This window comes from Lytechinus pictus, chromosome 10 (genome assembly GCF_037042905.1).
Source record: "Lytechinus pictus isolate F3 Inbred chromosome 10, Lp3.0, whole genome shotgun sequence".
NCBI classification, from domain to species: domain Eukaryota; kingdom Metazoa; phylum Echinodermata; class Echinoidea; order Temnopleuroida; family Toxopneustidae; genus Lytechinus; species Lytechinus pictus.
Window position 1 is genome coordinate 11,383,933 of NC_087254.1, and position 24,951 is coordinate 11,408,883.

Genomic DNA, 24,951 nt, shown 5'->3' on the forward strand with positions numbered 1-24,951 from the left:
CTTGCCCCTTGTCATAATTTACTTACCCAGTCGCCAATTTGATATGTACATAATATTAGTGATCTCAATTTTAAAGCAGCTATAACTTTCTTATTGCTTGTCCGATTTCTTTCAAACTTTCTCCAATCTGTTTCATTTATTTTCTCCTTCCATACAAAACATTTTATGGCCAAGGCTGGATTCCCCTTTAAACCCAAGTGAACCTTGGTTTTTCAATCCAGTTTCAATTCAATTTGTTTAATTATTATCAGCACACAACCACCGACCCCCAGCAATTGGCATATATAATACAGTGAAAATATGCCACAGGTCCCGGGATAAGATTAATCCCAAAGGTTACCATACTACTGCTTCTGGCACATTGACTATTGTTTGGGCTTATGTCAAATACCAATGATTATGAACACTTTGTTACTCTTCACCTTGGATGTGATGAAAAGAATGTTTTATATGGAAAACATGAATAATCATCAAATTAATTATCATACAGGCATCATACGATCTCTGTACAGCCTATGTATGGCTCTGTTTGTGGACCTCTACAATGGAACATACAAGAAATCAGGCAACAGTTGTACATAATTAAAACATGCACACCAATCCATTGTACTACGATCATAGCTAATGTAAAGAATGCACAACTGGACTTACAGCCAGAATCCTGTCTTCCAAAGTCTCTTCTTGTGTGGCCATCTTGGACTGTAAGGTGCTTAACCTCGCATCTAGATCAGTCACAGCTCTCAACTGGCTGGATTTGGCTTCCTCCAGGGCGGTCGACATCTTGTCTTGACTCTGTAACAGGCAAAAAAAAAAATCTTTTTTATTTACAGGGGGTAATTTTCACAACTTAAGCCAAGCGCACACTCTGCGATCCGATACGACATGATTTTTTTTAAATCAAATATGAAAGTTCCAAGAAGAAAATTTACTTTATTTTAAGTTTGGCATAATGTTAGGAATAATAAAATCACAATTTTTTGTTGTGGCAAGCCCTGTTGTCGGAGCAAAGTCCAAATCGGCGTAAAGTCGCAGCCGATGATGACGTCATTGCGATTTGGATTTAAATACTGCTATTATTTTTACAAGGGAAACTCAAACTAGACTGAATTTTCATTTCAGTAGTCCTACCACTATTCTTATTTCTGATCGCTAAGATTTTATTGGTTGGATTGTTCATATCAAATGTTATTATGTCTCTGAAAAATCGGATCGCATAGTATGTGCCAGGCTGTACTGGCTAAATTTGCAATACTGGATAAGCTTTGACATTGCAGTGAATGGAGATTTTCCAGGGCTCTTTCAAGCATTTCAGGGGCAAATCCCCCCCCCCCTGCACCCTTGTATTTATTTCCCCGCTCTGCAGGTACCATAGATTAAAAGGAAAGTGAAAATGTGTTTAGATAAACAACTACGGCAAAGTGATCAACAATGTAGAAGAAATGTATCCATCAACTTTCATTGGTAGTTAGATACATGGAAATGATGCTACTGTATATCTCAATAGATGAATATATTTCATTAAACTTTCAGGATCAAGGCACTTCACGAGTTTAAAAGACTATTCCACTAATATGCAGAGCCTAACTGCGTATATATCTTTTTGATGGTTATGCTTTGCTTTTTCCAAACCTTTTTATCACTTTTTAAAGTTGATGTGAACACACCAAAGGTTCTATTCGGTGCGCTACTAATGTGAAGGTTTATGTTCAAATAAACAGAAATATTGATGCGAATGCACCACAGGTTTTTTGTGCTACCAATGTGAGGATGCAAGTTCAAATAAAGTAAACAATTGATGTGAACACATCACACGGTTTGAATGCTGCCAATGTGAATGAGTATGTTCAAATAAACTTTCACACACTATACTAAACTTAAAGGAGAATGAAACTCTTGGAGCAGGTTAGCTTTTGTGAAAGCAGAAAAATCAAAGAATAAGATCAACAAAAGTTTGAGTAAAATAGGACTAGCAATAGAAGAGTTATGAGCATTTGAATGTCGAGATCACTAATGCTATAGAGATCCTCCCATTGGCAATGCTACCAAGATCTATGATGTCACAGATGAACAACTCTCCCCTTTTGGACACTGAAAATATACCCCAAAACATATCTTTTTGTTCATTCTAATCATATGACAAACGATTCATCAATGATATGTTGTGAAACCTCTGTATTTGTCCTCTAATAAAAAGAACACCTCACCATGTGATAGACTCTATAAAAGTGAGAATATAAGTGAAATAAGTACTAAAGTAATGAGGGAGTTGTACGTGTGTGACATCACAGATCTTGGTCGCATTGCCAATTGGAGGATCTACATGGCATTAGTGATCTCAATATTCAAATGCTCATAAGTTTATTATTCATTCAATCTTCCTCAAACTTTCAACAATATGTTTCTTTGATTTTTCTCTTTGATATGGATTCAGCTGGTTTCAAGGGTTTCATTCTCCTTTAATTAGTTAGGCGAAACCACCACTATATATGGAATAGGGTAACTTACCACATTAGATGAAGATGATACTTGTTCATTGATACCTCCGATGGCTTGCTGAAGGGTTGATATAGCAACGCCAAGCTTCTCTTGCACATCCTCGATCTTACCCTCAATCTGCTTGTCTTGGCTTTGTCTGGAAAAAAAAATTGGTATAAATATATAACTATTCAATATAAATCTGAATTCATTTCTCAATAACGGTGCTTCAAGATTAATATATGCAGTTGTTTTAAACAATGACTTCATGAGAAAGTCTATAAAACCAAGGTTAATTGCCACCATATCACCGTAATCTAGATTTTGTACAGTTACATGAACAGAACTTTATGAAATCATAAAATCTTAGCTAAAAAACAATCGCATTAAAGATCAGCAATGCAGATAAGCACATGTGGGACAATGTATTACTATTGCTTGGACAAAGACATGACAGCTGGCTGAATTCTGTGCTTTCTTTGCTATTATCTAATTAATAATATTACCCATTTCAAATTACACAATTTCTTCCAGAATGTTTGGCACATATTTTTCATTCATATATACATACATTTGATTCCATTTGATGCTGTACCAATTTGTTTTCAAATTATAATGACAAGTGGCATTTATCTTCACATTAATTCAAAGATCGATTGACCTAATACCCCTCTCATATATGCTATTGGGCATTTTTTTGTTTCATTTTTATTTTCTCATTTGTGATGCACTGCAAAAATGTGTGCCATTGAAAAGTGTCCTTGTTCCAAAAATATAGAAAGTTAAGGCCTTCAAATAATAACTCACACTAATCTATAGGCTTACACTTACAAAAAAACGCAACAAAGATAGGTTGAAAGCACGAATGGAAATAATGATAGCATCGACGATTACATCACCAGCAGCCCCACACATTTCTTTTCTTTTTTGGATTGAGGGGGCCATTGATGGGGATGTAAGTTAAATCTAGGGCCCGTAATAAAAAGGTTATCGATTAATTTATGCATGATTTTTAAGATTAATTCTACATTGTAGTCAATGCAATCAATCATCAAAAAAAAATGTTTTACGATAATTGCTATGATTTGTGTTACGGGCCCCTGGCCAGTTTTTTTCAAAACACGATATGAACTTTTGATCTAATTATTACTATCACCTATGCATTATAACCCTAAAAGAGCCGTGTTCTTTGGACCCATCTCACAGCCGGCGGAGGGGGGGGGGGGGGGGGGGGGCGGATTCCAACCCCGTAAGATCTTGGCCTTCGATCACACGAGCGCAGCGAAAATTTGCACAGTGGTAGTGTGCGATATAATCTACAAGGCTGTATGGTTAATTTTTTTGAAATAATAAGACTTTTCATTTAATGAATTAATTATGCTAATTTATTAATGAAATAAAACATTTGCTCTAATCAACTATCAAACTGCCTCAAAACTGCAAATTTTTTATTCACAGACTCTTTGAAGGATCCTGATCAAATGTACTTCAAAAATAATTTGGTATCGCACTTTTTTCCGATGTATTTGATTGTTTTTTAATTTCTTATGTATTTCTTTGTTTTTAAACTTTTTTTTTATTTGTTTTTTCGATGGAAATTGTTGCAGACTTAATTCTGATCATAAACAAGACAAAATTGATTAAGTTTAATCAGTATAAGTAGAAATAATGAAACACTTATGAATTTTGGCTAAATACACAATTTGCATTGGACGTGTACATGAATTCACGTTTTTGAGCAGTTTTGGGTCTGACATGCACTTACATAATGTTGCGTAATTTTGTAACCGCGTACCTGGGCATCGCAAATTTGGTCTCAAAAGTTGCGCGAGATGTGAAAGTAAGAAGTCAGCGAGCGGCGCGGATGAAAAACTTCGCGCGGCGGATTTATTGTGAAAAATGTAGAGGGGGGCGGATTCCACCCCCCCCCCCCTCCGGGGCCTTTTAGGGTTAACAGCAATATACATGTAGATTGATTTTTTTTAATCTTGTGCTGGACATTTACCTTGTTTTGATTTCAGCCTTCATGACTTGTTCCAGTTGTTTTCTTGTTTCAGCTGCTTGTCTCTCCATCTTCTCCACAGTATCACTGACCTTATTCATACCACCAAGGTTCTTATGCCTATCAAGCTGAGGAATAAATGAAAACGGTACCATTACTTATCATTCATTATTTATGCAATATTGGAGGGTTGTTTTGGGCAATTCCACGGTTACGGAGTGACATTCAGAAACAAGTTTTTAGCATTCAAACAAAGATATCACCCATATATAAATAGTTATTTGCAAAGAAATGGTACCTGACAGTAGTTGCTGAAACCCACTTTTCAAAATAATAACATATGTTATTTTGATCCACTGAATTAATGAGATATGAATATTCATAATCATGGTTACAGAGTGACGTAAAATGGACATGCATATTTGAGGAGAAAACATATTGCTCAAACTCTGTGAACTTTAAATGGCTATCACAATGTTGAGTTATTGATTGGATTCTATGTTGTTCTAGCTTTAATATGCTGCATTACATTAAAGAAATGGTGTATTTTTACATTAATTACAACTTAAAACATAAACCCATACCCGGTTCGTAATGACATCTGAAATATTCACACACAGATGACGTAAAATTAACTTATATTTTAAAATTTTCTTTTGATATGATGTAAAATGATGACCTTAAGATTATCCAAAAGAAAATTTTACAAAACAAGCAATAGTTTTCTGTTAAATTTAAATTAAGTAAAAAAAAATATATATGTAGTCCCATGTAAAGAATTTTGTGTATGGTTTGGATTCTCCTAAGAGATGCATAAGAAAAACAAGGCAAACGCCAAGCGTTGTCTCGCCTGCATATTGCAGTCATGAAGTGACTGCATGTCAAATCTGAACGGTAACATTTAAGAAACTTTGAAAGGTTTTCTATTGTACCATTGGCAAATGTGCGTGACTATTATAAACGGTGCCAAGAACTATAGCTCATTAAATAAATAACAACAGTTTTTAAAGAATAAACAAGTAAAATACAAAATCTGGTTCAGGTATAGAGAGTACTGAGTTCTGAAGTAAATTGTTAGTGTTAAAAAGTATAAAATTATAAAGTTCATGTCACTAGAGGAACAAAGTAGTGTGAAAGTTCATTGACCTTTGACCTTAATCAAATTCAACTCACATTCGAACCTGACCTGCACCTTCAAGAGATGGACCTCTGTTACGAGTTTGGCGATCCCACCTCGAAGCTATAGAAAGTTATTGTGTGTACAAAATAGCACAGTGCCAGTCATGGAAAGTTCTTTGACCTTTGACCTTAATCAAATTCAACTCACATTTGAACTTGACCTGCACCTTCAAGAGATGGACCTCTTGTATGAATTTGGCAATCCTACCTCGAAGATATAAAAAGTTATTATGTGTACAACACAGCACAGTGCCAGTCATGGAAAGTTCATTGACCTTTGACCTTAATCAAATTCAACTCACATTCGAACTTGACCTGCACCTTCAAAAGATGGACCTCTTGTATGAATTTGGCAATCCCACCTCGTAGATATAGAAAGTTATTGTGTGTACAGCACAGCACAGTGCCAGTCATGGAAAGTTCATCGACCTTTGACCTTATTCAAATTCGGCTCACATTTGAACTTGACCTGCACCTTCAAGAGATGGACCTCTGTTATGAATTTGGCGATCTCACCTCGAAGCTATAGAAAGTTATTGTGTGTACAACACAGCACAGTGCCAGTCATGGAAAGTTCATTGACCTTTGACCTTATTCACATTCGACTAATATTCGAACTTGACCTGTGCCTTCAGGAGATGGACCTCTGGTATGAATTTGGCGATCCCAACTCGAAGCTATAGAAAGTTATTGTGTGTACAACACAGCACAGTGCCAGTAATGGAAAGTTCATTGACCTTTGACCTTATTCACATTTCGACTCATATTCGAACTTGACCTGTGCCTTCAGGAGATGGACCTCTGGTATGAATTTGGTCATCCCACCTCGAAGATATAGAAAGTTATTGGGTGTACAACACAATTGTTGACGACGACGACGCCGGAAATAGTGATACCTATGTCTCGCTCCGCTACGCAGGCGAGACAAAAATTGTGGCCAATTATGTTCCCCTTTTGTATTTATGAAATCCCGTATGAGTTTTAAAGAAGAATTTGATCCAGATTAGAAATAGAGCCAATATAATTTTTTGTAAAATGTCCACTTTTGCTTGGAATTGCCCTTTTACAAAGAGTGATAGAGTGAATTAGAAGTGCACTTATGCAGGACATACATTTTTTAGTGCATCCCTCCATTTACTCAACTTTTATTTAATTAAAAAAAGATATATAAAGTTAGCCTTACAAATTGTTTTATCAAGAATGTTCTACATTTTGTTCTATCTTCATTGTATTATATTGCTATTGGTTAATATGATTATCACATTAATAGTGTTTACCATAAACATTTATTTACTTTTCTTGTATAGTATAGTATAGTATATTAGCGATTAATCGTAAGCTTGATCTTCACAATTGATTGTACATTGTAGTCAACGCAATCAATCATTAAAAAATGTTCAATGATCATTGCCAAGCTTTGTGTTGCGGGCCCCTGATCGTAAACCACACACATTTTGTAGCTCTAGGAATCAATATCACACAGGGTACTTAGAGAATTCATAAAATTTGTGAAATCTAAAAATATCCTGATTTAAATGATATCTTGAGAGATTCAACATACCTTCTGCCCTTCCCGCACGTGAAGTACCTCTTCCTCTGTGAGTTTTTGTAGAGCGGCCCATCTCTTCTCGTTCTCCTCTCTCATTGCCTGTTCATGGGCTATACGGGCTGCTTGCTCTGCGTGAAGGTACTGTCAGAAAAAAAATACACAAATAATAATAAATGCGGTTTTATCTAATTTTATTTCATTTTTTAATTCTTTGTTTGATGTCACATGTGCCTGGAAGAAGAATAGTGGAATGAATCACTGTGACTAGCAGACCTGTCTCAACCAGGGTAGGAAATAATTTTTATATTTATAAGAGCTTTATGTTTTTCTCACATTAGGGTGTCTGCTGAATTTTGGGGGGCTATTTTTGCTCATCCAGTAAATTTGCCGTAAATGCAAACATCACAATTCTACCCAGTTGCAGAATATTGACTTTCTATATATTCTTGAATATTTCATGTAGCAGATATTGGGCCGACTCCAGAAAAGTCAATTGCACCAAAACATTCCTTTTGCAGAATTTTAGGTGCAATTTGGGGCTTTGATGGGGGTAAAATCACCTGTCCCTCGGAGAGGACCTTAATCCGTTGGTCCTCTGGTTACCTGCTTACAAGCATTGACGCTCAATCAGGTAAAAAAATAAATACAATTTACCTGTCGCCTACATGAATTTCCTACACTGGTCTCAACTCCATAACTGATAGGGGTGTGCAAGTGGACCACTACACCGGGGTCCCCCCCCCCCTACTCTTACAAAAATGGTGCAGTGGGTTCATAATGTTTAAAGTTGGTGACTCTCCTTTACACAGAGCCTCCATTAAACATCCAATCCAAGGGACAGAGTTATTATGATTGCTCTTAGAGTAAATGAAGGTTGGGGGTAAATGGAATGTATTTACAAGAATATTTTTAGGTTATCATATATGTCACATCTTACAAAGCTCTGACAGAATTCAAATGTTTTTTTCAAAGGGGCAGGGTACAGAAATTGAATGATTACATATTCTCAAACATTTTATATACATGAACGTTGAACTGTCCATAAATAAATAAAAAAATGATAAAATAATTCACATACATGTACATATTTCTAAGCTGCATATATAACAGCTTAAGAAAGTCTCTTCATTTGCATTATCACTTATTGTCTCAGGAAGCATGGAATTATTTTCTCTGTTCATCCACATTTCCGTTTCTCTCTCTCTCTTTAGTTCCTAACTTGCGCTTGTATATTTCTCTTTGTTCCTTGCAATATACTACAGTCCAACCTCTCTTATCCGGACACGTTGGGACCAGCACCAATCCGGATAAGGGATTAATCCGGATCTGGGAGACCCAATATTAAATACACGCAGCTGCTGCCTCGATCCCCGATACGGCGGTAGCTATACGTTATCTATGGTAGTGGGCGTACAGACAGTATTCACTGCAGTGTCAGTGCAAATTATAGGCGGTATATTTACGGAAATGAAATCGAACAGTGGCCTAAACTGTTGGGTAATTTACCTGCTAAAATGATTGAGGAATAAATCGAGCATACCTCGAAAGAAAGAGATTGAATGACTCGATGAAACTAAGTTTTACAATTAGATCATCGCGGCGGCTATCGCAGCTTCGCAATGTCAGCCATTGTTATACTGACTGTAGGCTCAAATATGATAGATGGCGCTGTCCGTATTGAGGCCTAGCGTTAGCTAGTGAGACATGTGTTGTTATTCCTGGGAAACAAAAAAAGAACGTGATGAAATGTTTGAACTGCGCCCCGATTATTATCCTGCCTAAGTTCTTTCGGTGATTTGGGTGAGATATTTTCATGAAAAATAATGTTGTTTTAGGTAGACTATATTAGGAAATATATGTAATCAAAGTGAGTTTGCGTATAGGATTGAGTTTAGATTGCATTCTCATTTCCTCACGTACTAGATTGAATTGAAAAAAAAAAAAAATCTCGGCAAGAGTGCGTCCGGATAATAGAGAGATCCGGATAAGGGGAGGCCGGATAAGAGAGGTCGGACTGTATCTTGAAAATGTCGTAAACTACTTATTTTCAGGGTCATCCTTGGGTTAGTATCCTGATTAATCACTCCATTCTAATTCTATCACTATAGGACCTTGTTACACTAACAAATACATATTGTCTTTTAACGAATTCATAATCAGCCAATCAGATTGAAGGATTTCAGTAGCTTTTAAACTATTATTGCAAATTTGTTGTCACAACAAGTTTGATGAAACGGGCCCCAGATCATTTTTGCCCTCACCTTTTCAATATTGCCGAACTTCTGTTGTGCCTCCTCTCGGAGTCTTATCTCTTTAGATAAGATCTTTTTACTGACTTCTTCTGCGATCTCGGCTATCTTGCCATGCATCTTCAATCTTTCGTTGTCTGCTGCATGTTCTCTTTCTCTCTGCACCACATCCAAGGCATGCATCGATTCGTCTCGTTTTCTACTCACTTCGTGGAGCTGGGCTTGTATATCATTCATTCTGTAAAAAACAAAATACATAAAAGATCATGGTAATAAGTGAATGTTTGAAGGGTCAATGAGTGCATGCCTATTCATTCTCAACTTGAAAAAAAATATTGAGGATGCATTTGAAATTTTGTATTAAAAGCGGTCTGAATTTCTTAACAAGTATGGGTTTTTGCAGAAATAGAAAGTTATTCAAGAGTATACTCCAAGACTTTATTTTCAATTGTACTCAAACATAATACAAAATATAAGCCAAGTGTAAATCAACAGATTAACATTATTACAGGAACATACAGTAGTTGGTGATTGCAAGACTTAATACGATTGTAAATTAAAAAGCAGTATAAAATATAGCATATAGAAATGGATATAGGGGGGTGGTCCACTAAAAGTATTGGTTTCCTGTTAAATTGAATAAATACACACAGAAAAGACGGGGTCAGACTAAATGTTGCTTTGTCTCTGAAAAGACAAATATCATATTCAGGCACTAGTTATATGTAATTTATTCTTGAATACTAAAGGAATGTACTTGATATTGAACACGACACAATATATGTACAGTACAACTGTCATTAAATTTCACCATGAATTTTACATTTCACTGACAACGTTGTAAATCATTTACAAAAGTTAAAGCCAATCTTCATATTCAACAATGTTCCATTATAAAAGCCTGTCTGGAATTGCAAAGGGATAAAGGGCTGAGGGTGTTTCATAAAGCTGTTTGTAAGTTAAGAGTAACTTTATGAACGACTAGTGATCCTTTCTTGGGAAAATTAATCCACACCAATCAAATGTGGTGCGCATAATTTACCTCAAGAGAGGATCGCCATTCATTCATAGAGTCGCTCGTAACTTATGAAAACCTACATGAAACACCAACCCGATATATTAAGGGGAAAGTGGATTATGATGATTCTTACTTGATCACATGATTCTGTTCTTGTTGTCTCCTTTCAGTCTCTTCCGTTGTTATTCTGTTCCTCAAATCCATCAGAACATCCCGTACTTCACCCAACCTGAAAATCAAAGTTACAAATGTCCTTGAGTATATGTATACGTCGCCAATCCTCCCAAATGGAAGTTGCTCGAATGGGATAGCAGACTTTTGAATCTGAATATTGTTACTTTTAAACTCTCTAAAAATAAATTACATGCAACCCCCCCCCCCCCCCCGCCCTGCACATAGTTGCATTATAGCACATTCCCAAATAATCATGATCTATTAAAGGTCAAGTCCACCCAAGGAAAATGCTGACTTGAATAAATAGAGAAAAATCAAACTAGCATAGTGCTGAAAATTTCATCTAAATCGGATGTAAAATAAGAAAGTTATGACATTTTAAAGTTTCGCTTATTTTTCACAAAACAGTAATATGCATAACTTGGTGACTCAGTCAATGATGTCCATCACTCACTATTTCTTTTGTTTTTTATTGTTTGAATTATACAATTATATATTTTTTACAGATTTGACAATAAGGACCAACTTGACTGAACCATATAGTATTAAACAATGCTAATTCCACATGTTCAGGGAGGAATTAATTGCATCACTTGACAATGAGGAGAAAATTAGAATATTTCATATAATAAAATACAAAAGAAATAGTGAGTGGATGATGTCAGAGTCTCCTCATTTGCATACCAGCCAGGATGTGCATATAACTGTTTTGTGAAATTAAGCGAAACTTTAAAATGTCATAACTTTCTTATTTTACATCCGATTTTGATGAAATTTTCAGTGTTATGCTTGTTGGATTTTTCTCTTTTTATTCAAATAAATTTTTTGTTGGGGTGGACTTGTCCTTTAATATTCATATAATTTAAAGAAGGCTCTTTAATCATCTAATACTACAAGAAGATATCATCATTGACAAATTAACCTCCGCTATCTTTATCTTACATGGATACTATAGAAATATATCATTATTTGAAAATTACCCCCCATTGTTTAAATCTTAAACAGATACTACATATATCATTTGACCAATTACCCCCCCCCCCCTCCCTTTAAAAAGAAAAGAACAAATTTTTACTTCAAACAATTTGGAAAAAATAAAAAAAGAAGCATGCAAATGAAAAAAAAAATAAAAAGAAACAAAAACAGGGGATATCAGCTCATATAAAGCTAGAGTTAAATGGCAACAACACATGAACATTTTGTTGCATAGAAAAGATAATAATAATAATAATAATAGGCATTTATATAGCGCCATCTATCTAGAAATATTCTATTCCGAGGCGCGTTGTTGATGAAATTATGATTTATTTAAGGAAGGATTAAATTTTACTAAACATTATAAAGGAACATTGACTGAGAGAGAGAGATTTGATGAAGAGATTCTAAACCTGCAAACATGCATTTACCGAGCATCAAGTTGTGATCGTAATACAGCTGTCGTTTGATTGGTATGATGTTGATTTTCATTGTGTTTTCTCTGATGATCCATCTGGTTTACCACACAGAAAGCAAGCAAATATCAAACATGGATGCAAAATAATAAAGGAAAATGCAAAGGAAACATGATTAGGAAAATAGAGAAAAAAAATAAAAGACAACTATGAAATTATGCAAAAATGCAAAATAAAAAAACAATGAATTCAAAAAGAACTTAGAAAAACTAAAGAAAATGGAATATAAGCACTAATAAAGCTTAGGGTCTATATGTATTTCATGAGATACATGTATCTAATCAATGATTGCAGATTTATTTTCAAATTTGTTTTTCATCTAGTTTGTATCATTTCCCTAATCTAAATGTTTTCTTTTGGTAAAATATTCTTTCATAGTATCTTTCAAATGTTCTCAACTCAACTCAAGTCCTATTTTTTAAAGAGTATTCTACAAATATTGCTCGTACTCATTTTCTATTCTACATGTATTTCTAAAGCTGAATCCTATCCGATAATGAAAACCATGAGAATTGCTAATATTTGTTGCAATAAAAAAAAATGCTTCTACACAGAGTACACGTTCATTGCAGACCTACATGTACTATCTCTGTCATCATTACACAATGTATACTCAACCTGAAAAAAAATTTATTACTATGTATGTGTAGAATATTGCAAATAACGTCTCCCAGGTATCAGACATTTCTGTATCTCAAATCAATCTAATATGCATTGGTATTTCCTACCATGCTAATTACAAAATCATGCCATTGTGTGCTGTACAAATGAACTATAGTGTGCACAACTGCAGAAGAATGACAATCATACTCGAATGGTAGCCAAGGTTACAGTGATTGTGCGAACAATGGCTGCGTGACACATCAACTAAAAACACAAATCTAGTTTTAATTTAGTGAAAGTCTGGCATTTATCTTTATAGCAGACCCGAGTGGGGTTGTTTCAGCAAATAGTCTATAATGGGATATTGCAAAGAACTTTATAGGATCAATTACAGATAATAACAATGATAATACGGTAATAATCGCCCTTAACATCAAGATCTCTAAGCGCTTTACATAAATTAGAAGAATTATTGAATTACAATTATTTTACATTCATTTGGGGGCCGTTAATCAATTACAGGTATTTGACTTGCAATCAATTGAAAATGTGCAATTGATTGCTGATTTGCTTCCGCCACAAAGGAGTGTAAACTGATTTGGTAAGGCTCCAAGAAAAATGAACTATCAATCTGCACAAGAAATTTGCAATTGATCGCAGATATTTTCTTGCAACACTCCATCAGTGTATATTGGGGGATAAAGGCAGGAAGTATAAGATACATGTACAAACAAGTGCATGCCATTTTTCCAAAGAAGGAAAACTGACACAAAATAACATAAAACAAAAATGAAGCACAAAATAATCTTGCAAAACATCTTTTGGAATGAAGACATTAAAGAAAATAACAAAAATAGTACATGATAGTGTAAACTGGGCCTTGTCTTCTCACCAAGTGTCAATGCAGTAGAAATCAAGACAGAACTTTTTGTTATTTGAAGTCTAGAACAGGGGCCCGTAACACAAAGCTTAGCAATGATCACAGAACATTTTTCTGTGATTGATTCCATTGACTACAATGTACATCTACAATCAATCGTGAAAATCAAGCGTACGATCAATCGCTCACCTTGGTCTTACGGGACCCAGATTTAAAGGGATGGTCCGGGCTGAAAATATTTATATCTTAATACATAGAGTAGAATTCACGGAGCAAAATGCTCAAAAAATTTAATCAAAATCGGATCACAAATAATAAAGATATTGAAGTTTAAAGTTTAGCAATATTTTGTGAAAACAGTCATGAATATTCATTAGGTGGGCTGATGATGTCACATCTCCACTTTCCGTTTTCTTATGTTATTACATAAAATCATAATTTTTTCATTATTTCATACTTGTGTGAATAATGTGTCTCCCTTATAATGAAATAAGTTGCAGCAATAAATATCTAATGCACTAAATCAGTTGTCATTCCAATTTTTCTACTTCTTGGAGGAAAAAATTTGAATAAACCTCCTTTCATATAATAAAATACAAAAGAACAAGTGGAGATGTGACATCATCAGCCCACCTAATGAATATTCATGACGACTGCTTTCCCCAAATATTGCTAAACTTAAAAATTCAATAACTTTGTTATTTGTTATCCGATTTTGATGAAATTTTTGGCATTTTGCTCAGTGAATTCTACTCTATTTATTAAGCTATAATTACTTTCAGCCCGGACCATCCGTTTAAGTAGCACATTTAAAAATCAAAACACAGAGAGACAGATAGAGAGCAGCTTTCAAAATAAAAAAAAGAAGACACTATTTTTTTCATTAAAAAAAAGATAATTCTAATGCAAACTCAAAGCAATACTACCAGATGCAGAATGCATATTTCAACTCAATTTAAGAAAATTGCAATAACTTCAGATCATTAAAAGGGATGTTTATGGTTTACCTGTTACTGAATTGACCTTTCATTTGATCCATAAGTGTTTCAAGATATGGATCAGGTAGATTCAAAAGAGTCGAGACCTTTGACGACTAGTAGGTTTTAGTAAATGAAAAAACACACATATAAATGTCAGTAAAAAAGCAAAGCCTTTAATAATACATAAAAACATATTGGTCTATTTTCCAGTTACTCTGTGTTTGATGATAATAATATGTTGCTAGTTGCTGGATATAATATAGACTTGTGATATACATACAAATGGACTGCATGTTTTAAAACAAATACTTGTGACATGGCATGTGGTAACAGTTAAACAGTGTACTTCTGTATAAAGAAGAGAGAAAAAACTAGTACATGTAGTGTAATGATAATTTTGTGGGTGTTTTTTTTTCTAATATGCTACAGTGAATTAAGAGTTAAAAGGAACAACGAATACAATTTAAGTTTATATAAAAAAGAACGAAAAAAAATGCAGATTCTTTTTTTTCGATCGGGCACTCAAACAAACTGAAGTTTCATTTTAAAATTATAAAATTTATCGTGTATACGAAACAGTTTCATTTCATTCATCTCCTTCACATAAAAACTGTTTTAGGGCATGTGCATATTGATTGGAATAGTGAGGCAATCGGGAAATTTACCAAAGCAAAAGACGGGTTTTGACAAGTACATGTAACTAATTTATGGGGTTTTAATGTTTGGTTCATCTAATGTGACGAAGATTATGCAATGATTATTAAACAGTGATGGGTATAAACTACATACAGACTGAAACTTCATGTAAATATAGTCATAAAAGTAGAATGTCACATTGGACAGCGACATACAACATGCATGTGATATGTGAACATTAATTTACATCAAAAGGGGGGATGCTGTGTTGGTCTTTGCACCTAAAGGCTAAGTTGGCTACACAGTTTTAATATGCTACATTTTACATTATTTCCATAGAAATAGTGCTCTCCTTACATTGTATTTATTTTTTTACAAAGTATCAAGATTAAATTACAACTTTCACTTTATTTTATGAAATACACATGTCGATAGATGTACATGTGCATCTATCATATTTTAACAAATTATATGAAATCACTGTTATGACATGCACCTTGATCAAATTTAATCTATCAAGCTACTTTAGCTATGTGTCTAAAAAAAGTGTTAAAGCAATGAAAAGTTATTTACAAGAATCACTACTGTACACTGTTATCTAGTAGGCCTAAAGGATTCTTAAATAATTGTACAGATCAAAACATGGAAGTTTTTGGGTTTTGGGTTGAATGCCATGAATTACAGAATTTACAATATGATAAAATATGGAAGTGTTTGTTAAATGTTTATGGGACACAGTCACACAAAAGCTCCAATCTACAACCACCATGCAATTGCATAGCTACGGTTGGTTTTTAAAAGTGTCATATCAAAGTGTATCAAGGTGTTAGTGTTTTATCTGCAAAGTGCTTGGTGCTTGATTAGTCTCACTTTCTTACCCTCTGTTCCATCCCATGGAATACACAAATGATAAAAGGTGATAATATTAATTACATGTATAGAGAAAGGATGATACATGGATAAATTGTGCGCTTCATCAAGCCTTCTTCACACGAAGCAAGAAACTATTAAAGCAACCTTATTTTCCAATTGTGCTCACACATAGGCCCGTATTCTGAAGTCAGGTTTAACTTAGACCATGGTCTAATTAAACTCTGTACTAAAAATGTGTGAAGCCAAAAAATCAAAAATTAAGTTTATATTTTATATTTCTTATGTTTAATATTTTGTTTCCTTTTGCTTTGATAATGAAGAAAATACTTCAGTTATCATTCCCAGACAATTATGAACAATTTGGGTGCCATATGAGTTAATAAGTTGAATGTTTTACTGTTCGGGATTCGTGCCCCAATTGGCTCTCCATAGTTAAACCACAACTTTAAACCAGGGTTTAATTTAAACCCGACTTCAGAATACAGGCCATAGTGATTAACATTATACAGGTGCTCACCAAAATGATTGATAACCTTAATATTATTTACAAGTAAAATCTAAGACCCTCCCCCTTAATAAAAAAAAATCACCTTCACCAATCAACAACACAAGAAAAAGGGGGAAAAAGGATTGTCTCAAGACTTCAAATATGATATTTATTTCAGTACCGGTAACCAAAATAATTATTTTAACCTCTAGTAATTTGACCCCACAGGAATGTTTCCTTTAATTAGATCAATAATATTTCATATGCAAGCAATACTGCCCATAGTATGGTTACAAGCATTGAAGGCCAAAATCAGGGCCAATTAAAATCAATTAAACTTCCCTGCATTAAAATCTAACAATATTGCTTTTAAGTCAGTATTACTTAGATTGATATTTCCTTTACCATTTCACGATATACAGTAAAACAATGTGCGGCATCTTAGCTTATAAAAGCAGTATAGAAGTGTAACCATAATTACTATTGCCACATGTTTTTTTCCCACAAATTATCGATTTGAGAATTAACTCTTTGCATGCTGAATTGATTCCGAAGAGATATTGGTGACTATTATTCTTTTGACATTTTCTTTGAATTATGCTTACTTTATTGCACCATTGATACTGGTAATTCAATTCAATTAAATTCATTTCATTTATTACCATTATGTTCCTCAAATGTTCCTCAAACAAAGATGAATGTGAAAACAATTTACAATTATAAAACATTCACATGGAAAGGGGATTCGGGGGAAACCACAACCACTTAAAGGAGAAATTCACCCTGTCAAAAAAAATTTGTAAAAATGACTGAAAAGAATGATAAAAAATATTGGTGAATTAAATGCTTCAGGAAAATCCATCAAAGATTTAAAAAGTTATTAGATTTTTTCCCCTTTTTATAGCAGCTGCCTCATATCTTATACATAAATGTCATATAAAAAGCATAACTATCCATTATTTCACAATGATTTTCTTTTCTTTCCTTCAGGAGCGGGTGTGAAATAATTTGTCTGTTGATAGTAATACTAGAAAATACAATAAAAAACATATGTTTTTTTTCTTACAATTTGTTGAGAAAATGGCACCTAATTGATTTTTTTTTACCTCCATGATATATGGGGAAGCTGCTTGCATAAGATGTCACAAATAAAATAAAATAATAACATTCTAACAACTTTTTTTAAATCTTGATGGACATTCTTCAAACCACCAATATTTCTAATTATTTTTACATTTATACAATCAATTTTGCTTTGTAAGGGTGAGCTTCCCCTTTACACTCTAAAAAATATTTAATAAAAATGCTCCATGAGGGTAATTATGTGTCCAACCAACATTGGGCATTTCTATTGGGCATTTTTATTTATCCAGAGTGATGAAAATTTGGCCCATTCTAAAGTAATAGCTGCTTTTTTTTTAACCTTACTGGACAAATGCTCCCGCACTGGGTAAAATACTGCCCCAAATGGGTTGGACACTTAATTACCCTTGTGCTGGTTAAAATTTTACCCAATATTTTTTACAGTGTACATACCACACCAATGTGATTTTTTTTTAAATTCACATGGAAAGGGTTAACCAAAATTCCAAAACCATTTAAAATTACGAGGAAAGCTCACCAATGTCCTGTTGTCTTCTTCTAATCTTTTCGTTCTTTCCTTGACATCATGAACCAGACTACTGATCTCCACCTGGGAAGCATCCGTTCTACTCTTCACCTGCCTCACATCATCCACTAATGATGTAGTCACCCGTTCTAATTGTTCTCTCATCCGATTGGCTTCGTCCAACTCATTCTTCAGTTCAGCATACCTGAAAGAAAAGATTATGGATACACAAATTGTAATTCATCATGTATTTTTTTCATCAGCTTTTGATTATTCATTAATTCTCGGATTGCCAGTGTATAACATAAAACTTAACTATAAAAAATGTTTTAATAAATTTCAATCTTTCACCACATATTTAAACATTGATTTAAACATTGAGTGTCTATTTGCTAAAAGATGAAAAATATGTACTCATACAGTAGGACTTCATGTACAAAGTCACAAGAATACCAAACAGTACTAAAAACAAATTTACATGTACAAATATATATATTTGATATGATGAATATTAACTGAAATCAACATTCACTGAATTGGGAGGGGGTAGGATGTTGATAATTAAATATAATTTCACTTTTTTTTTTTTTGGGGGGGGACTGGAAAACTTTTCTCTCTACACACATTAGCAAAAGAAGAACCACTGTTCACACTCAAGAGAGCAAAAAACCCTCAATTTTTGACAAGTTGATGTTTCTACCCTGAGTGTAAAAAAAAAAAATCTGAAATTACACTTTAATGAACAGGGCCTGTTGCATAAAAAGTTATTACAATGGTAATTTTGTAATCAAATGGTAACTACAAGCCAGGGTAATAATGCTCAACAGCCAATCAAAATTAAAGGGATGGGCTGAAGACATTTATATCTCATAAATAGAGTTAATTCAGAGCAAAATGCTGAAAATTTCATCAAAATCAGGTAACAAATAACAAAGTTATTGAATTTTAGAGATTTGCATTATTCTGGTGAAACAGTTTTAGGCATGTCTTCATGAATATTCATTAGGTGGGCTGATGATGTCACATCCCCACTTTCCTTTTTCTTATGTTATTACATGAAATCATAATTGTTTCATTTTTTCATAAATATGTAAATGATAAATGATACCTATAAATATTTTCAGCCTGGAGCATCCCTTTAAGGATTCTTAGAAAAGTCACTATAGAATGGCAAAATTACTATTCTATAGAAACTTTTTAGGCAAAGGCCTAGATTTGACTAAGAAACTATTTGAAAAAGTGAATCAAAGGCTTAAACTATTAAGAAAGACGGCTTACTTTGTCATTTGTTGATCCCTCTTAGCAAGTATCTCTTGTTGACTACCCAGTACAGCTTGCTCGACCTGCTTAGTATGGTTTACAAGTGCACCGACCGCTGTTCTTTCGTCCGATACTCGTTCCTCCGCTCGTTTTAATCTAGCTCCGAGCTGGCCGATCAGATCGTTGGATGCCCGAATGTTTTCTGTGAGCTGTTGTCTCGCTTGTCTTTCGGCCTGTAACGTCTCCTCTGAAGCCCTGTGGGATTGCTTTAGTTCCCCTGCGTAACAAACGCAAAGAGAAGATTAGCTACTAGGGTTCAGGATGTTCATCATGCTTATACATGTGTAACAGCTGTGGCTTTTGGGGGGAGGGGAGGGGGAGGACCTTAGAATAGCACTCCCACATTCATATTTCCAATTATCTTCAGACAACTTCAAGATAACATTCAAAGTACATTTCTTTCTTTTGTTCTTACTTTTTTTTAAATCTAGACATGAAAAGAAATTTTGATAATTCTATTAATTCATGAATAATGAAAATGAAATCCCTTTCTAAACATTTAGGAATAGGATAATTCTTTAAGGGAATGAATAAAGAAATTCATTCTCTACAAGTAGAGTCAATATGCAATAATGCAAACTTAAGAAATAGCATTGACTTTCAAAAATGTCATTTCGGACACTCATACAAACTGTAAGTATTAAATATTAGCATACAAACCATGGATTTTAAACACACAAGATTGTTAATAAAAAAAACTTGGCTGACTGTATGTCAGGCTTGTCAGCCTTGCTAATTCTAAACTCTTACAAACTTTTCATCTCAAGAAGGATATTGACCTTTAGTAGGTTTCATACAGGTGTATATACATATTTGATTGTAAGGATTATTTTACAATTCTACTTTATGATTCTATATTCATTTCTTATAAAGGTTGTCATAAAAATGACAGAAATACAAGAGTTGCCAAACCGAAAAAAAAATCAGTATTTTAAAACCTGGAAAACGGTATTTGGTGAGGAAAACAGTATTTTCAAAGAAATACCATAGGAAAACAAATGAAACTGAAACTTTAGAAATCAGTACATGTATTTTGCATAAAACCATCAGTATTCTTCTAATATTTCAGTACTAACTACTGTCTGAAAATCAGTACTACTTTCCTACTCTGTATCGCTATAAAATATGCAGTCAAGCTACAGGTATAAAGCTGTTAGTGACAACTCCTGCAACCTACTTAATTATTTACATCATAGAAATTACAACTCTTGTTCAATGTGTTGATTGACAAATATTTTGTTATTTAAGTTGCAGAAATCAATAAAATGAAAATGAAATAAAATTCATACAGTCATACAAGTTACCTTGTAATCTGACCACCTCCTCCAAGAGGGCTCTGTTCGACTGTTCGGCAACCCCTAGTCTATTCTCCATCTGTTGCAGTCTCCCGTTCTGATAATCTCCGATGGCAAGCTGTCCTCCGTTGGGTATCTGCGAGAGCTGGGAGAGCTGGGAGCGACGCCCACCCACCGGTACCAGGGCATTGTCAAAGCTGGGTTGGGGAGTCTGGGATGGAATGGAAGGCAGGGGCTGTGGTCCTCCAAACTTGTTTGGGTACACCCTAAAGGAGGGAATGCAAAAAGCAGACAGTACGAGACATTATTAGTACTTACAGGCAGAGCTACCAACCTGAACAAGAACATTTCAGTATTTTCTAAGCTGAAATCAGTATTGTGGTGAGGAAATCAGTATTTTCAAAGAAATACCATAGGACAACACATACACGTATGTAAAACTGAAACTTAAGAAATCATTTTTTTGCATGAAACCATAGGTATTCTTCTCATTTTTCAGTACCGTGACCATATACATGTATTCTACAATCTAGTGCACATGCACGAATTTAAGAAATATACAACGCGTACAACAATGAATTTAATGTGATATGCATCATAGAGCACAATGATACTATAATGAACTACATTTAACTTAAAGTCACATTTCTACAATGACCTTATGTAGCGAGGCCATATTAACTGATTGTGGGAAGTGATGTGAATTGCTCAATCAAAGTTTTCCCTCTTTTTTAGGGGGGGGGGGGGGTGGGATAGATACATGTACAGTACATGTAATAATGGATGGCTTTATTTCATGGAATAAAAGATAATACATGTAGGGCCGATATTCTACTCATCTGAGATTCGTGGAATATTGGCCCTTAACTCCTGGAATATTTCTGTTGAATATACTGTATCAAAAAGCATTGTACATTTCATACTTTGTACATTTCAAATACCAATTCAACCCGTTCTGGTGGGTGTTTTATAAAGCTGTTCGCAAGTTAAGAGCGACTTTAAGAATGACTTGTGATCCTTTCTTACAAGTGGTAAATGATATTCACCCTTAATGGCGATTATTTAGCATGTAAGAAAGGTTCACCAGTCATTCTTAAAGTAATTCTTAACTTAAGAACAGCTTTAATGAAATGGCCTCCAGGACAGTGAATTACTTTTATTTAGCATCATTTGATCAGCAAGAAACAATTGAAAATAAAAAAATATATTAATATTTATTTCATCCTTGTTTATTCATCAGATTGGCAAAAACCAATTTGAGACAAATTAATAATTTGAAGCAATAATCCATCCATGATGTAATTCATCGAATTGGCAACTACTCATTCCAGACAATTATAGCAAGTTTGAGCAGAGTTCATCGGAATGGCAATAACTCATTCAAGCCAATGTATTTACAGCCATCTTTGGCAACAGGTCATTAATGACAATCAATAACTACTGCCATATTTGATCATATGTAGTCCAAATAATGGCAACAACTCTTTCAAGGCAATTTTAGACATTGATCGGAGTTTATCAAATTGGCAACAATTCATTAAAAACAATTAATTTACATACATGTAGCCTCATTTGATCAGCATTTATTCATCAAATTTGCAACAACTCATTCATAATAGCCTCATTTGATCAACATTTATTCATCAAATCTTGGCAAAAACTCATTTAATAATTAACAATGATTGGGGTGGGGGTGGGGGTGGGGGGGGGGTCATATACTCTTTCAGTTTAAATTTGACAAAATCTTTGGAATCAACTATCTTTTTATCCCAACTTTCAGTAACAGAAACATCCAAGTCCTGACTGAAAAACTATTTGATCCTATCTCATTTATGATTTGTTTAAGTGAATTTTAATTTTAATTTCTATTTCTGATTAATAATTGCTCATGTGTACATTTCCTTTTTTATTGAGCACAAAAAGATGGAACTATGCGTCCTATTAGAAGCCCACTTTTTATTCTAATTACTATTTTCATTATTATCATTAATCATTATTATCATCATCATCATCATCATCATCATCATCATCATCATCATCATCATCATCATCATCATCATCATCATCATCATTATCATTATCATTATTATTATTATCATTGTTATTTCCTCTGTGTTAAAATATACAAAGTCAAGGATCTATACTATTTTCCTTCAAACATTTTCCGCATAAAAAAGGGAAAGCAAAAAGGATTTGCTTTTTTTTTTAATAAGTATTTATTGGGGCAAACCACAAAAATGTATTAAATGTATTAATTTTTGTCACAAATATTGTCTGGAGTCTATGAATTGTGCAATAACAAATAACAATTCAAAATTGTCAGCAAATACAGTACTTAATAATGAGAACTTTAACATTAAAAAAAAATTATTGAGTGAGATGACAATGAGATGGATAGAGAAAATGAAGTAAATTGTACAGGGAAGATACAGATGCATTTCTAATTTTCTGTACTATACTGGTAATTTATAAAGTGTACTCATTGTCATCCAAAATGATTTGTCATACAATCACCCTCTACAATTCATTGTTATTTATATCACTGCTGGCCATTCCCATAGGAACAAATGGCTTTCAAACCATGGAATGCATTGTACTTGTAATGATCTGTTAAATGAACGTTTCTGACAACTGGAAACCATTACATCCATGGATACCTGCACATTTAATAAACAGATGCCTGCAGCATTTCCAATCATTTCAAATACAAAGAATCCTCATCTACTGGTATTGTACAGAGCAGAAATTTAATTTTAGTTGTTAACTGGTTTTTTTTAACATTCATTCAGCAATAATATTCACCATAAAAAGTTGTACATACTGTATGAATCATCACACTTTTAAAGATTATTTTACATTTGAATTGTAAGTTGTCATTTAACTAAGTTTCAAATAAAAGCAAAATTTCCATCAGTGATGTTTAGAAGAATGGAGAAACCCTTGAAACCAGCTGACAGGTTTTAAAAGAAAAATCAAAGAAACAAATCAGTTAAAGTTTGAGGAAAATTGAACTAATGAAAAGATAAAGTATCTGATTGCTGGACATCCTCCCATTTCCAATGCTACAAAGATGTGTACTCTTCATATTTTTTTCATAAATAGTCACTTGTATACATGTAGGTAAGGTCTTTTCATGATAGGACATTACAGCAATTTCACAAAATGTATCACAGAAAAGGCATTATTAATTGTTACAAAGAGGAGAAAATGTTTGGGGTATATTTTCAGTGAATATTATTGCCGATGGGATGATTTCCATAGCATCAGAAATCTCAACATGCTCATAACTTGCTGATTGTTCATCCAATTGTTCTGAAAGTGTCATTGATCATATTCTTTGATTTTTCTGTTTTCACACATGTTAAACTTGATCAAAAAGTTTCATTCTCCTAAATGTATGTCTCTTTATCTACTTTTGTAAAGTGGAAAAATTGAAGTCTAAAGAATATCAAAAATCATTTAGCAGATTGTATCTGTATATCAAGAATCAATATTTCCGCTATTCAGTTGATACTTCGAGTGCTGAAAATTTCATGACCCTTTTCCTTTAACAACCGGAGTGAGTGGAACAGAGTTGTGTGGGTTTATGGTCTGCTGTATTCTGCAGTTTTAATGCAATGTAGCTAGTTTTGATGACTGAAACATAGTATCAAAATCTATATATTTGAGAAGCGATGTTATCTCTTCTCAATATTATCTTTTTGTTGCAGTTTAAATCAGTGGCAGATCTAGGGGGGGGGCACAGCTGGCCCGTGCGCCCTCCCCCCCCCCCCCCCCTTGAAAGCCATGTAATCAAAATTTGTAATGTAATTTTTTTAATGTTCTTTTTTGCTTGTTAAATTTTCCGCGGACGAAATTACCTTCGATTTTAGGTGAAAACCTTTTTTTGGGGGCTTGTCAAATTTTCATCGGAAAAATGTGCTCCCCCCCTTTTTGGAAAATCCTGGATCCACCCCTGGTTTTAATATTAGTCACAGTACTTTTGTAAAATTGTGTCACATCATGCAGCCATGTATTAGACCAAAATTAAATGAGTGATGGATCACAATGCTATTGGACTAAACAATATTTTGATAAAATTCTTCTTGATCGACCAATTGATAGACAAACTGATGATTGGGCATTATGAACATTTGGTCATAAAAAGAAAGAATGATGTCTTTGCCAAATT

At 33.9% G+C, this 24,951-nt stretch overlaps 1 protein-coding gene across 1 annotated transcript in view; it reads right to left on the reverse strand.

Moving 5' to 3' along the window:
• The window catches only part of LOC129270166 (golgin subfamily A member 6-like protein 22), a 48,869-nt gene that overhangs the window by 17,369 nt on the left and 6,549 nt on the right, over window positions 1-24,951 (reverse strand). Inside the window, exons 3-12 of the mRNA XM_064105330.1 lie at window positions 20,790-21,046; window positions 19,444-19,702; window positions 18,178-18,370; window positions 12,053-12,135; window positions 10,606-10,701; window positions 9,467-9,692; window positions 7,218-7,346; window positions 4,481-4,605; window positions 2,506-2,632; window positions 652-792 (exon numbers count right to left, since the gene is read on the reverse strand). Coding sequence (XP_063961400.1) covers window positions 652-792; window positions 2,506-2,632; window positions 4,481-4,605; window positions 7,218-7,346; window positions 9,467-9,692; window positions 10,606-10,701; window positions 12,053-12,135; window positions 18,178-18,370; window positions 19,444-19,702; window positions 20,790-21,046 — 1,636 coding nt within the window. The remainder of the gene's footprint in view (window positions 1-651; window positions 793-2,505; window positions 2,633-4,480; window positions 4,606-7,217; window positions 7,347-9,466; window positions 9,693-10,605; window positions 10,702-12,052; window positions 12,136-18,177; window positions 18,371-19,443; window positions 19,703-20,789; window positions 21,047-24,951) is intronic.